Source organism: Rhincodon typus, chromosome 31 (assembly GCF_021869965.1).
Source record: "Rhincodon typus isolate 14 chromosome 31, sRhiTyp1.1, whole genome shotgun sequence".
Taxonomy (NCBI): domain Eukaryota; kingdom Metazoa; phylum Chordata; class Chondrichthyes; order Orectolobiformes; family Rhincodontidae; genus Rhincodon; species Rhincodon typus.
Genome location: NC_063362.1, coordinates 18552292 through 18567917, shown reverse-complemented (window position 1 = coordinate 18567917; position 15626 = coordinate 18552292). Strand labels below are relative to the sequence as shown.

The window sequence follows — 15626 nt, the reverse complement described above, 5'->3', positions numbered from 1 at the left end:
AGTGGACCTCTGATCCGCTAACCTTGTATTTCTGCGAGTCCCTGAATCGTCATTGCCCACAGAACGAAAAAAAACCGTTGATTTTACATTAGCTAAAATAACTTTAAATCGACATACAAAAGTTTCATTTGGCAGCATCGATGTTTCAGAATTGGTTATTTAGGGTATGGTAGCATTGCTGACAGGGGAGGCTTAGAAAAAATGAATATGTCAACGCTGATTGGAGTGCAGCAGTTGTGATATTCCACAGTTTGCTGTGGTTTCTGGCACTTGTCCACACGGAATTGGTCTCTATCGGGTGTCTGACCTGCTGCACAAGATCACATCCCTGGACCAACAACCAACACTGTGGACATTCATTAAAATCGTAATAATGAAATATTTATGGTAGGCTTGCACATCCCTCAAATGCCAAACTAATACACCACTGCCACTTGCTTACGTCAAATCAGTTAGGGACAGATTTTCTGACTAATGCACTGTACCCTTTAAAATATGTAAAGTATCAGGTGCGAGAAAAAAAAATACTAATAGTGAAAAACAAAGCCAAAACTATCTTGACTTTGGTGCGTCAACTGTGTCTCAGTGGTAGTTCTGTCATCTTGAGTGAGAAAGTCTGGGATTCAGTCTCACTCCACAGACCAACTCATAATCCAAGTCGATATTTTCATTGTACTAAGGGAATACTGCACTGTCGGAGACTGTACTTTTCACATGCAATGCTAAACTGAGACCCTCTCTCCCCAGGCAGATAGATGCAAAAATAAAACATAATGCTTTTTTAATAAAAGCTGAGCAATGTAATTTTCCCCAAATGTTGATTGATATTTATCCCTCAACCAGCATCATTGACAGATTGGTCATTTATCCATTTTGGAAGGAAAAACAAAACAAAAGCAGAATAGTTGTTAACTGGTGAGACAAGAAAATTTTACTATTAGGAGGGCCTTGGGCATAACAAAACGTTAACCTGCAAGCACAACAAGCAGTTAGGAAAATAACTTGTATATTAGTTTCTATTCTAAAGGGATGGAGTGAATGAGAAAAGAAGTCTTGCTGTCATTGTGTAGAGTCTTGGTGAGATAACATCTGGGATACTGTGCCAAATTTTAGCCTCCTTACCTAAGGAGTGATAATAATTGCCATTGAGGAAATGCAGCAAAGATTGACTAGACTGATCATAGGACTGAAGAGTTCAGGCCTGTATTCCTTAGAAAGACTCATTGAAAGATAGAAAAGGGTTGATTGGCTGCAGTTTTTCAAGAATGGGGGTTCACTCTCAGAATAAGGGGCCAGTCATTCAGGATTGAGTTGGACAGATAATTCTTCAATCAAAATGTTGTAAATTAATTAATTAACATAGCAATATATTTCAGACACATTTTTGGATACTAAGGGAAACATGGAATATGGGAACACTGCAGGAAGGTATAGTTCAGGTAGAAGATCAAAAAATATCTTAAGTATTTGGTCAGACTCGAAAGACTGAATGTACAATTTCTGCTTCTTTATTTTTGGGGGTTTTAGTTTAGTCTTTCTTGAACCCAGAACATTCAAAAACACTTTGCAGTCAATTGAAAACTTTGGACTTATTGTCACTAATTTAGTTTAGGGACTGGAACAGAGAAATTGGACACAACAAGGAACATTAAAAGCAATGCAACAATGACCTGATAATGTGTTTTAAAAAGCAATATTGACTGAAGGGTAACTATTGACCCAGACACCTAGGACACCTCTCCTACTTTTTTTCAAAATAGCACCACGGGATCTTTAATCCAAGGCCAGATGGACAGAAATGTCAGATCCAAAAGAAAATCACCTCCAACAGTCCATCTTCCCTCAACACTTCACTAGATTGGCAGCTTAGATAGTGTGCTCAAATCCATTGAGTGAAACATGAGCACACAACCTTTTGACAGAGAAGTGTGTGCTAGCAACCAAACCAAGGTTGAGTTAAATTCCCAAATAATGATGATTGGGAGCAAACACACCGTAGATGCAGCTTTGCACTTTAAAAGTATATATGCTAACCTTGGAATATCGGGGTAACTCTCAAGACCAGCTTGTACTACCTATTTCCCTTGGTGTGATGGCAGTAGACCTTATTCTTAAACTATTACAATCCATGTCGTGAAGGTTCTCCCAAAGTGCTGGGAGTTCTACATCTTGATCCAATAATAAAGAACACATATCAATCAAACTGTTGGATACAAACAAATGAATATTTGACAGAAGCGATTCTTCTGCCTGAATTTCATTTTCTCTTCAATTACAATTACAATGTGACTGAAATAATCAGGTGTGCACCAAGATGTGAGATGAACTCAGTCAGTATGTTCTATTTCACAGTTTTTAATTCATTGTCAGATTTTGTTTGTTTCATGTAGGCTAATATTAAAATTAAATAGAAAACAAAAGTGCAAAATCTGATACATTATCATTCTTTCGTCATGCATTCCATTGCTATAAATTCACATGCAGCACAACACAAAATGTAACTATAACAGACAATGCAACTATAACAATATGACATACAGTCTGCAAAGACTTTACATTTCTTTTTGAGATATAGCATTGCTGGCAAGACCAGCATTTATAGCCCATCACTAAATGCTCTTTCGATGGTGATGGTAATTTGTCTTCCTGAATCATTACTATCTGTCTATGAAAATACTCACACAATGTTGTTAGGTACAGACTTCCAAGATTTTGACCCAACAATGATGAAAAACAGCAATATATGTTCAAGTCAGATGGTTGTCACAGTGACTAACTATAATAATGTGACAATGTATCTATAAAAAAAGTTAAATATTCTCTCAGTTTTACGGTTATTCAAAGTAGAGATTCTCACATCACAACCCTGACCCTTACTGCAATATCTAAATTGGACTGTCCTAATACAAAAACATAAGAGCTGCACCTATGCCCATCTATACCGGAGTCATAGAAAGGCTGTGTTTTAACATTGTACAAGAAGTAAAATGTTACAGACACTGTTGCGCATCTGAAATACCTTTACTCAAAATGACAAATCTCTGTTCTTACCACAGATGAAGACTGACCAGCTCAGTGTTTTCAGTACTTTCTACTCCTAGTTCCAACTTTACCTCTTACAACACAAATTATAACAAGGGTTTAAAACTATTTGGAGAACATTGCTGGAAAAAAGTAATTAATTATAAGTTATATTAAGTTGAAATGACAGTAGTGCTTTGAAAACAAGGGTCATCTATTCAGTGGATGTTATGATAAAGCTTCTACATATCTGTATAACATCAACCAGCTTTTCTGATTCTTCTTATTATCTGGAGACACTCCTGGATATACACCCAGTTATCAGGTGAGAAAAGTACTGAGTTTTTGTTGCCCTTCACATTCAAACAGTCCACAAATAATTTACCAATATTTGATGTTTAGACTCATACATGGTAACAGTCGCTTGGGCAAGGTACGGGCTGGTACCAGCACCTACAGAGATGTAGCTCAGTAAACATCAAATGAAAAATTTCAGATTGATTAACTATAAACAATTCAATTATTATACAGTAAATGATCACGGCTTTAGGCTGTGCAGGAGCCTAAATTGTGTTTTAAAAAGTCTGGTTTTATTGTGAGTTTAAATTACATTTATTCAAAAAAGTTGGTGAAATATTGCAGGTTTGTAGTAATATCAATAATAAGTTTAAAGCAGAAGACACATTGTAACATCTGATTTCAAGAGAATGACCATTAGGAATGGTGACAACTTTTTAAGAGAAGGGTAATACCTGATGGGAGGTTGTCTCAAGTAAAGCTGTTGGGAGAGAACTGTAGGGAGATTCTTAGAAAATAAAAAGATATAAGGAGGAATACAAAGATAACAAGAAACCCTTGTAGACAAGGTATTATTGCTAAATATTGTGTTAGTCACCATTTTTCTAAATAACATTCAAAACTGTTTATAAAAGTATGGTATTACAAATGCAATTTTAGTGTGGGTACGAGAAGCAGGGTTGTTTCAAATAACAAATGAGTCGAATGGGACAATATAAACCAGTAGGGGATTCGATTATCATAGTTGGGTAGTGGATTCTGGGTATTGTTGGGATTTGATGGATTATGGTTTTGGAGTGTAGGGTGTAAATAGGGATATTTTCATCAGACATGACTGGGTGATTGCAAGAATCTTATTCCAGACAGCTCCAGATGTGGCATCGCCTATCAGGGCAGTCACAGGCATTCTTGGAGCCATCAAGATTTTCACTGTTGTTATCGGATGAGGATTGACTGGCTGTGTGGGTCAAAACAGCTGGGTTCCTTATGATGTCTGCTCAGACCGTAATAAATGATCCATGATCGACATCAACAGATTCTGGTTCCACACACCGTCCTCGCCTGCGGGTCACTCTCCGATTCCGATGGAACTTGGCATAACAGCGAAGACCTGATAAAGACAGAAGAGTGGGTTCAGTCTTGAGCACACATCTGACAGGGCCTGGCTCAATTGCCAACTTCACTTCTAACATGGTCAGAAATCAGATGACACTAGGTTATAGTCCAATAGGTTTACTTGAAATCATAAGCTTTCAGAGGGTAGCCCCTTCATCAGGTGAAATGAGAGAGAAGCACACAGTCACAGAATTTATAGGCAGTGAGATCTAAAGATCATACAACTGGTGTGAAGTGGAGTGTTGAATAATAAGTCTCCGCGGGTGATCCAAAGTGTCAGATGGTATAAGTAAAGTGTCACCAGCTGAATAACAAGTGAAGGGATGACCTATAATCTGATTAAATGAGGCAGACAGATAATTACAAAAAATTAAAAATAAGATGATGTCATGTTATTCCAGTCATTTGGTTTGTCTCCAGCACCATCTTATTTTCAATGTTTTTGTAATTATCTCTGTGCCTCATTTAATCAGATTATAGGTCATCCCTTGGCTTGTTATTCAGCTGTTGACGCTGTACTCACATGTGACACTTTTGTTCACCTGCAGAGATTTATTATTTGACACTCCACTCACACCATTTATATGATCTTTTGATTTCTCTGCCCTTGATCTCTCTGCCTACAAATTCTGTGTCTGTGTGCTTCTCTCTCACTTCACCTGACAAAAAGGCTACACTCCGAAAGCTTGTGATTTCAAATAAACCTGCTGGACTAAAACCTGGTATTGTCTGATTTCTGACCTTGTCCACCCCAGTGCAACACCAGCACCTGCACATTATCACTTCTAACAAGACTGAGCTTCTTTTTCCATCTACCATTCTGATACTAACAATTCACACTTTCAGTCTGTAATGCAGCGTCAAATCCCAACCTAACAGTGGAAGTAGCTTTAATGTTTACTTTAATGAAATGTTAACTCTGCTTTGTCTCCACAGATGCTGCCAGACGTGCTGAGCTTTTCTAGTAATTAGTGGTTTTTTTTGTTTTTGATTTCCAGCACCCGCAATTCTTCGTTTTTATTTTGTTAAGAGTAGCTTGTTCGAGGACCAACACATGCCTCCAACAATCCTGACAGCACCCCAAGATTTGACCGAGAGTACCTTTAAACTGATGAACCCTCAATTTCAGGACCAAATCTGACTTTGATTCACATCATTGGCAACCCGGTAGGGAGTGAGAAGGAAGATTAAACTCTTTGGGGTTGATAGCTAGTGCTCAAACGTCAGTGACTTTGGCTAATCTTGAGCCAGAGCTTGCACCCACCTTCTGCACACATACAATCATCATAGCACTTGTTGTTGAGGCCGCGGTTGTGGGCTTTGCAGATGTGCTGCCGGAGGTCACAACACCAACCTGTGGAAAACAAACACAGATGTCGCAGTAAGTTCAGATGTCATTTAATTTTGACACAAATTATTGTACTTGGTATAGATGATGTGGACCAGACACTGCTCAGAGTAGACATGACAAAGAGAAACATACAGCCAATTATCATGTGGACAGTCACTGCAAAGACAACGCACATACATCTAGTTCTGGGTGAGCTGACATTTCCTATACCTAAATATCTATAAAGTGGATTTGTCTTTGGCCTCTGCCAAAAGCAAATTGCATTACCAACAACTCCACCCTGCTGGTCATTGTCTGTGGCTGAACCAAACTGTTAGCAACCTCAGGGCATCCTCTCTATTTCAAAAACCAACCTACTTTATCTTCTTTAACAAACTGTATCCCGCCTTAGCCTATTAACTATCGAAAACATCACCATTGTGTTTATGATATCTAAACTTGGCTATTCCAGCATCCTCATACCATTCTTCCAACTTCCACTTTCCATATTCTTCAACTCACTCAAAACTTTGTTATTCACTTTCTAATTCACATCAAGTCTGATTTGCCCATCACCCCGTGCTTACTGCTATATGCAAGTTCCAGAACAAATAATGTTTTGACATTAAAATCTTTTGCTTTCTAGTTCCTCCATGATATTTTCCTATTTTTGTAACCTACTGTAGCTGTAGAGTCCCCTTGGATCATAGTGTTCCTCTATCTTTGATCTCTTGCACATTCCCTGCTCCCTTTGCCCTTTTATTGGCAGCTCTGCCTTCAGCTCTCCACCTGAGCTCTGAATATTCCTCTGAAAAGCCCTTTACTTCTCTTATTTACATTGAGGTGCATCTTAAAACCTATCACTTTAAATTTTTTTTTTGCCATCTAATCTGATATGTCCTGTAGCTAGGTGTCAATTTTTGCCTCATTACATACACATGGAATACCTGGGATTGCAATTAGTGTTAAAAATGCTCCATAAGTGCAAATAGTTGTGCATAACTTGTTCTGCTTCCAAGCCTGAAGGGAGGAAGAGTCAGGACATCTGCTCTTCCTCTGCTCGGTATTGTATATTCTGGAATATACTGAATTGGCAACGTTGGTCCTGATTTTATGCCTGTGTATTCAGTCTGGTCAGGGAGTTGAATTCCTACACCTAAAATGCATTAGTGAAAATCTGCGGTATCAGATTCAATGATTCTTTTTCTGAATCTGTTTTTTTATTTCAATGCAGTTTTCAATTTCCCTTCAGTACGAGCAATGCCATATGTCCAATTACCATAGTTCTTTGCTTCCCTGATGAGATGTATTGAACTGGGTTATAATTCCTTCTCTTGGCTACCCTTTGATTTATAAACTACAAAACAAGGAAAGGCTATTAAGCTTTTCCAGTCTCTGCTTCCCAACAAACCATCTCTAAGTCACTTGACATCAGGGATCGTATAGCTAATCACAAGATAGGCATGTGGTATGCGTTTTATAATTGTTTCAGTCACTGCCTCCAGTGATTATGCAGCAGCTGTGGAGAGATGGCAGCAGGAGAGAGAACGTGCATCAGGCACACAGCGTGACAGGACACCATCCAGTGTTCTTTTGTTCTCCACTTCAGTTGGTAGCTCTGAGGTGCCAATGTTTCACTGCCTGCAGCAATGACAATGTATGTTCATATGACAGTTAATCCTTCTCTGCTCCCTGAACTATTAGATTATTGTGTTCAACAACCAATGTTAATGAGTCTCCCACTGGATTTCTCTTTCTGTTAAATTAACTGCACTGAGTCTGAAAGGTTGATATGGGGGAAGGGGGGGGTGTGAATGGTTGGAGCATTGCAGTGGGGAGTTATTCAGACTGAAACTTGCACTGAATAGTCATGAGATTAAGTAATCACAGCAATAGCAAGCAATCAGATTAACTCCTTCAGACTTCTGGATGATAACTGTGCCAGAGTACTGTCGAGTTTAAACTCAAATTACATTTAGAAAGAAGTAATACATATTTGTGTCACTTTTTTCACAACCACAAGACTTAAAGCTCTTTTCAGTCAATTAAGTACTTTGAAATGTAATATGTGAAACATTATGAAGTCATAGAGTGTACAGCACACAAACAGACCCTTCGGTCCAACTCATCCATGCTGACCAGATATCCTAAATTAATCTAGTCCCATTGCCAGCATTTGGCACATTTCCCTCTAAACCCTTCCTATTCATATACCCATCCAGATGCCTTTTGAATGTTGTAATTGTACCAGCCTCCACCACTTCCTCTGGCAGCTCATTCCATAAATGCACCACCCTCTGCATGGAAAAAGTTGCCCTTCAAGTCCCTTTTAAATCTTTCCCCTGTCACCTTAAACCTATGCGCCCTCTAGTTTTAGACTCCCCTATCCCATGGAAAATACCTTGTCTATTTACCCTATCCATGCCCCTCATGATTTTATAAACTTCTATAAGGTCACTCCTCAGCTTCTGACGCTCTAGGGAAAATAGACCCCGCCTATTCAGCCCCTCCCCATAACTCAAACCCTCCAACCCAAGCAACATCCTTGTAAATCTTTTCTGGACCTTTTCAAGTTTCATAACATCCTTCCTATATCAGGGGCCAAGTGAGACAATAACCAAGGAACACAAACAAATTGGTGGTGAAACTCAGCAGGTTTGGCAACATTTGTGGAAAGAAAAAAACAAAGTTAATATTTTGAGTCCACTGACCCTTTGTCAGAACTTCATCAGAATCTCTTTTAGGTTTTGCTGAGAGATTAATATCGACCAGGACACTCGGAGAATTCTCCTATTCTTTGAAAAGTGCTGAAGGATCTTTTACATTGAACCAAGATAGCAGGTTCAGTCAGTTTAACATTTTTTTTGAAAAAAAAAGGCACCTCAGTCTGTGCAGCACATCCGCATTCCAGATTATATACTTAAATCTTTGCAATTTGTCTTGAACCAGAGGCAAACACACTATAACTGAGGCAAGTTACTGTTAGTCAAAGCTTATTGCTTGTCTCTTTTTTTCAGTTTCTCTGTCACCTTAGCAAAGAAGCTTGCTCTTGGGTCAAAAGGATGTGCATTCTGAATGCGCACAAAAATCAAAGTTAATACCTCAGCACAGCACTGCACTGTTGGAGGCACCAATGATTACATAAGAAGTTAAACCAAAGCCTTATCCCCCCTTCAGGAGGTTGTAAAAGACCATAAGACCAAAAGAAAGAGGAACAGGAGTAGGTTGATCAGCCCTCGATGCTGCTCCACCATCCAATAGGATCATAACTGATCATTCCCCATGTCCAGTTTCCTGCATTTTCCCCACAATCCTGGATTCCTCCACTGATCAAGAATCTATCTATCTCAGCCTTAAATATACACAAGAATTCTGCCCCCACAGCTATCTGTGACAAGGAGTTACAAAGACTCCTAACCTTCTGAGAGAAGAAATTCCTCCTCATCTCAATCTTAAATTGGCACCCTTTTATACTGAGTCCATGACCTCTGGTCCTAGACATTCCCATGAGGGGAAACATCCCATGGCATTTAGCCTGTCAAGCCCTTTAAGAATCCAATATGTTTCATTGAGATCATCTGTCCTCCAGTGAATAGAATTCCAACATGTTTAGCCTTTCCTCATAACACATTCTCTCTATGCCGGGGATCAACCTAATGAACTTTCTCTGAACTGTCTCCCATTAAATTATATCTTTCCTTAAATAAGGGAACCAAAAATGCTCGCAGTAGTCCAGATTAGGTCTCACCAGCACCTTGTACAGTTGAAGTAAGACATCCTTACTCTGATACTCCAACCCCCTTGAAATAAAGGCAACATTTCATTTGCCCTCCTGATTACCTTTTTCGCCTGTGTTTTGTGTGCAAGCGCCCCCAAGTCCCCTTTGTGTAGCAGCTTTCTGCAGTTTTTCTCCAAAAGATATCACTGCACTGTGCTGAAGTACAGGGAAGTTTATGTCTGGAATTCTGATCAATATTTATCTTGGAATTAATATCACAAAAACAGACTGTTTAGTTGTTGCCTCATTGCTGTTTAAGGGATCTTGCTGTGCATAGATTGGCTGTCAAGTTTCCTACATCACAATAGTGACTTCACTTCAAAGTACTTGATTCCATATGAAACACTTAGACATTGGACATCATGAAAGATGCTATACAAATGTAAGTCTTTTCTTTTTCTCTTTCTTCTTTCAGTCACCTTAGCAAACAGCAGTGTCGGTGACAATATCAGATCACATCCATGACCCCTCTGCTCTCACTCCCTTCTCAAGTAAACCGCTGAACAACAAACAACAGTCTGAAGAGAGCAGGCCAGCATTACTGTAAAGAACATGGTCATACTTGATCCCAATCCAAGCCCACAGATGTTTTATCCATTCCTACAAGCCCTACTCTTTTTTAAGCCTTTCTTTTTCTCCATATTACCAGTAAAAGACACTGAATCACATTTCAAAGATGACCAGAGCACAAATGATCACACAAAGGTCAGCCTTCTGTTTGTAGTGGTGACTGTCCCAGAAGCTTGGCAGAGAAGCCTTGTTTGGTGTTAAAGAAGTTTGTGTGCTGGATTAGAGCCTCCAGATTATTAGGAATGTACCAGGTAGGCAGTCCAAGTGATGATCACATGGTTCCACTTCAGCCATTGAGGTGAGGTTCCCATTACTCAGGTTCTTGCTGCGATGCTTGTCTACTAAGAACAAAAAGAATAAAAATATCAACTCCTGGGATGGAGAACATAAATTTTGCTTTTATTCTCAACTGTCATTCTGTCAAAAAACTGAAGTTAATTGAGTGGATAAATGTGTGGCCAATAAAGTTCAGAATCAGGAAGTGAGAGATTATCCTTTTTGGAGCCAGGAAAGATAGTTCATAGTATATTCCAGATGGCAGGAAGTTTTGAACTGTGGTGGAGCTGGGATTTTTAGAAGTCCATGTACGGATACTACATATTATAAAAACAAATTGGAAAATTGCCTATATCTTAAGGAAGCTACTATACAAATACAAAATTTGTACCAGTTATACAGAGCTCTGGTTAAATCCCTTTGAAAGTACAGGATTTAATCCTGAGCGCTGCACCTCAGTAAACAGATACATAGGCTTTGGGGAGAATGCAGCGCAGATTGACCAGAATGATACCACGACCAAAAGGTTAAATTATTATGATCAAAGACCACCCCCCCGCCGCATCCTGCTTATACTCTCTTCCACCCTCTCTTCCATCGGGCAGAAGGTACAAAAGTTTGAAATCACGTACCAAGAGATTTATGAATGACTTATTCCCTGCTGTTATCAAATGTACCTCTCATATTAGAATTGATCTTGCCCTGCACCTTCTCTGTAGATATAAAATTATACTCTGCATTCTTTTCTGATTACCCCGATGTACTTATGCAAGGTATGATACATCTGGTTGTGTGTGACAATAATAAATCAGATCAAGGTTGCACAGACTAGGTTTAAAAATTCTTTTGAGTATAGAAAGTCATGAGCTATTTACTTAAGGTAAATAAAATGATTAAGGGATTTGTTGGGGTATTTAGTGATAAACTATTGCCTCTGGTGGAATAAGTTCAGAGTAACGGGGAATAAACTTAAAATTAGAAGTAGTGTGTTGAGATGATTTTAGGAAATACTTCTTCATACAAAGGAAAGTAAAAATCTGAAACACTCTTCCCCAAAAGCTGTTGAGGCTCATTTTCCTCCCAAAGGTCTTTGCTTGCCATCTCCCCTCATGCTCCCTACTTCATGCAATTGCACTCCCTGCACACATGCATCTCCATCTGCACTCTACAGCCCTCCCTCCCCACCATGCTAGTAACCCTCATTTATTACCTTTTTTCTTTGCTGAAGGCCAAATATCTGGCTTCATGTCTTCATAATCTGTCCAATCAAAGAGTGTCATGTCGAGGGTGGGATTCACCTCAGCAGCTGTTCTTGTTCCAGCCTACATGAGCTCAGGGCAACGATTTGCATGTCAGAGACAGGGGGAGAGAAGACAGGGAAGTAATGGAACAGAAAGACAGAGATCAAGCATGGGATCATGAACAGATGTGGATTGTTTGAAAGACAAATTAAGGAAAATATATGAGACAGAGATCAATGCAGTGGAGTGATAATGGAATGAAAGGGCAAAGAAAATGACAGTAATTAGATTGGAAGAAATAATAATTTGCAGACAGTACAGAGATCAGATAGGACAGCAGCAAGTGAGGTGAATTTGGAGGTAATGCATCCAGGCAACAGTAATCTAACAACTGAGAAAGGACCTGGGTGTCCTCTGGGGCCTTGAGAATTTATGTCAGTTTATCTTACAAATCCCATTATTACAGTTTGAAAATTTGAATGAAGGTAAAAGTGCCTGGAAATAAATTTCAGCCTTATTACCAGTGTCAACATATTGAGAATCAAAAACATAACCATTTTGATATCATTGCTTTCCTGCCATTGTGAATTAGCCAGAATTTCCTCATCTATCTTTAGACCTTTATATTTTCTCCGACTATGTCTTAAAGATCTGTCAGCTTTCACCAGATGGTCTACAATTGAGATAAGCTCCAAACCTCACAGCTCAGCTACTACAACAACCTCTTAACTTTTATCTCAGCAAAATCTGTTGCTTTTACCTCCTCTTCCACTTATAACCAAAGCCTTTACCTGGACTTCTTTCATCTCCAGACTCAATTATCCTCTTGCTGGCGTCGAGACACTCCAAAATTCAATTTCTTGTATTTTGCCTTATTTTACCTACCTAGCCATGGTCCTAATCCCTACTCACCTAAACTATGACGCCACCCCACAATGTACGGAGTTAAAATCCAAAATATAATAAATCCCAATGCAATAAATATTTATGTGTCCACACAGCAGCTCCACAAGCAATTTCCTATACCTCTTATAAGCCATAATTTCATCCAACTCAGATCCTTTGTGCATCTTCTGCCACTGATGGAAAAAGTTTTCTGCTATGTTCGTGCAATGCTGTAGCACTCCTGTGAGTACTATCACCTCTCTCCATCTCTCTTTATTCTTAAATGCCTGAGGGGAGAAATATTTGCTGAGGAGTAACTTCAGGGTGTGACTGTAACATGGCACAATCTGGTTTACCTGTTGTCGTGTGCTCCTCGGCTTTGTTGCTGGTGCTTCCTCAGTCGTGATGGTAGTCAGCAATGTACTGGTCACAATGGTGCTGGACATTGGCAGGGGCATTGTGGAAGGCTCATCTGTCTCCTTGCTTTGTGTCAGATCCTTTAAAAATGGGATTAACTCACTGCCCGGCAGTTTCCCTGCAGGGAAAGGTTAACTATTAGTATAAATTGACCATCTGCAGTTAAAAAAAGACTGACTGATAGGGTTAAATACAAGCTGAATATCAGAGGTCTCTGGGTTACAGCATGAGAAGCAATTGCTGACTGACGGAGGACTGTATGACAGGAAGGGACCTGCTGCTGGGTGACAGTATGATAAAGTGATAGGGACTTGCTGAGTGTGACTGAATTGTGCAAACTGCTGGACATTTTGTACCTTTGAGGTTGTACCTCTTGATTGGATGTTACTCTGTCTGTCACTTTGAGGCATGATTGCTCACTGCTGTGAAAGCCAAAGTAATAATGAACTAATGAATTAATTTGCTACACACACTGCCTTCATTGAGCATTACAAATGGTTTAGCATTAAAAACAGTGTCTAGACTTGAGCGAGTACATTGGATGGGAATCAGGATCCCGACCCATACCCACACACCCACCAACCACCCACCACTCCCCCACCCCAAACCAGCCAGAAACAGTGCTATTTCATACACGACTGCCTATTGACTACATTGGTGCGTCCCTGATTTAATCTGCTACACTATTTAACAGTGAAATTAACTGTCACTTATATATGTATTCTGCACAAACCTCAAACATTTAGAAAGTCTGCAATTCCAGTTTGATAGTCTTTCCAAAATGCAACACTCCATTCCTGGCCAAAGACCTTCCAGTGAAATTCCCAGTCACTTGCCCAATTTGAACAGACACAACATTAATAGGTATAAAAACAAAAGTTGTTGGAGAAACTCAGCAGATCTGGCAGCATCTGTGGAGAGAAAGCAGAGTTAACATTTCAGGTCCAATGACCATTCTTCAAAACTGATAGTAGCTGGGAAAAGGTTGGTGGAAATGCTAAAGATGTAGTTGGGTGGGGGGGGAGGGGGCAGTAAATGATAGGTGGAGATGGAGCTCAGAGAAAGTGAGAAAAACAGTTTAGCAGTCAAAGGAATAGGTAAAGTAAACCTGGGAGAAATAATAGGTGATAATGGGGTCCATTAGTGACTGACGATGAGTTGTTTGTGGTAGCAGCTCACGTGATGACAAGGCCTGGTGTGTGGGGTTTGGAATAAGTACATGGGAGATGGTGCTCAAACCCTAACATTGTTGCAATTGAGATAGAGTCCAGAAGTCTGCAGGATTCCTAAGCCAAAAATGAGGTGCTGTTCTTCCAGACTGCACTGAGCTTTGCTGGAGCTATGCAGCAAGCCCAAGATGGAAATTTTGGCCAGGGAACATAGTGGTGTATTGAAGTCGCAGGCAATCGGAAGCTCAGGGTCTTTGCTGTGGACAGAACGTAGGTGTTCTGCAAAGCAGTCACCCAGTGTCTACTTCATCTCCCCAATGTAGAGCAGACAACATTGTGAGCAGCGAGTACAGTGGACTAGATTGAGTGAAGTGCAGGTAAATTGCTGCTTCACCTGGAAGGTGTGATGGGCCCTTCGACAGGGAAGAAGTAAACAGGTAGCTTATACGCCTTCTGTGATTGCAAAGGAAGTTGCCATGGTGTGTGCGAAGGTGTTGGGAGTGGACCAAGCTGTCCTAGATGGAACAGTCCGTGTGGAAGGCTGGCAAAGGAGAGGAGGAGAATGTGAGTCTGGTGGTGACAGTCTGGTGGAGATGGCAGAAATGGCAGCTAATGATCCTTTAGATGTGGATGCTGGTGGGATCGAAGGTGAGGAAGAGGGGGACTCTATCACTGTTGTGGGAGGGGCTGAAGTGCAGAAAATAGTTCGGACATAGCTGAGGGTCCTGTCAACAATGGTAGTGGGGAATCATTGGTTGAGGAAGAAGGTGGATACTTCAGAGGACCCCTTGTCAAAGTTGGCATCATCGGAACAGATACAATGGAGATAGAGAAACTGGGAGAATGGAATAGAGTCTTTACAGGAAGCAGGATGTGAGGATGTATAGTCAAGAGTCGGTGAGTTTGTAGTGGATATTGATCGCCAGCCTATTCACAGAAATGAAAACAGAGGTTGAGGAAAGTGGGGGGCGTGGGGGAGGAATCAGAGGTGGACCAGGTTAAAGTGACAGCAGGGTGAAATTGGAAGTGAAATAGATAAACTTTTCCAATTCTGGAAAAGGGAACCTGCACCAATGATGTCATCAATGTGCTGGAAAGAGTTGTGGGTAGGAGCCAGAGTAGGTCTGAAACAAGGAATGTTCATGTACCCCACAAAGAGACAGACATCACGAGGGCCCAAGTGGGTACCCAAGGCCACCTCTTTGACCTGAAGAAAGTGAGAGCAGTCAAAGAAGAAATTGTTCAAAGTTGTTCAACATTAACTGGTATTCTAAGGTGTCACCAGGTCCAACTGACTCCTCATTTATTTGCATTTTTTTTAGCAGGATCTTTTGTAAAATTCCACATAATAGGCAAACTCCATTTATGTCAAAATCAGACAGGAATGTTCAGTCTGAGGCTCTAATGGTTACATAGAGGCCCAGCCAGGAAAAAAGTAATGATTAAGTTCGAGACAACAAGGTGCAGAGCTGGACAAACACAGCAGGCCAAGCAGCATCATAGGAGCAGGAAGGTTTCCTGGTCCT

The 15626-nt window shown here is 40.3% G+C and overlaps 3 protein-coding genes across 11 annotated transcripts in view; all 3 read right to left on the bottom strand.

Moving 5' to 3' along the window:
- Positions 1-15626, bottom strand: part of aldh4a1 (aldehyde dehydrogenase 4 family, member A1) — a 419312-nt gene that overhangs the window by 293312 nt on the left and 110374 nt on the right. The window lies entirely within an intron of this gene.
- Positions 1-15626, bottom strand: part of ubr4 (ubiquitin protein ligase E3 component n-recognin 4) — a 259887-nt gene that overhangs the window by 192849 nt on the left and 51412 nt on the right. The window lies entirely within an intron of this gene.
- Positions 2396-15626, bottom strand: part of draxinb (dorsal inhibitory axon guidance protein b) — an 18268-nt gene continuing 5037 nt past the window's right edge. The window contains exons 3-7 of the mRNA XM_048614971.1: positions 12871-13049; positions 11599-11710; positions 10361-10453; positions 5699-5788; positions 2396-4429 (exon numbers count right to left, since the gene is read on the bottom strand). Of these exons, the coding sequence (XP_048470928.1) occupies positions 4317-4429; positions 5699-5788; positions 10361-10453; positions 11599-11710; positions 12871-13049 (587 nt within the window). The 3' untranslated portion in view covers positions 2396-4316. The remainder of the gene's footprint in view (positions 4430-5698; positions 5789-10360; positions 10454-11598; positions 11711-12870; positions 13050-15626) is intronic.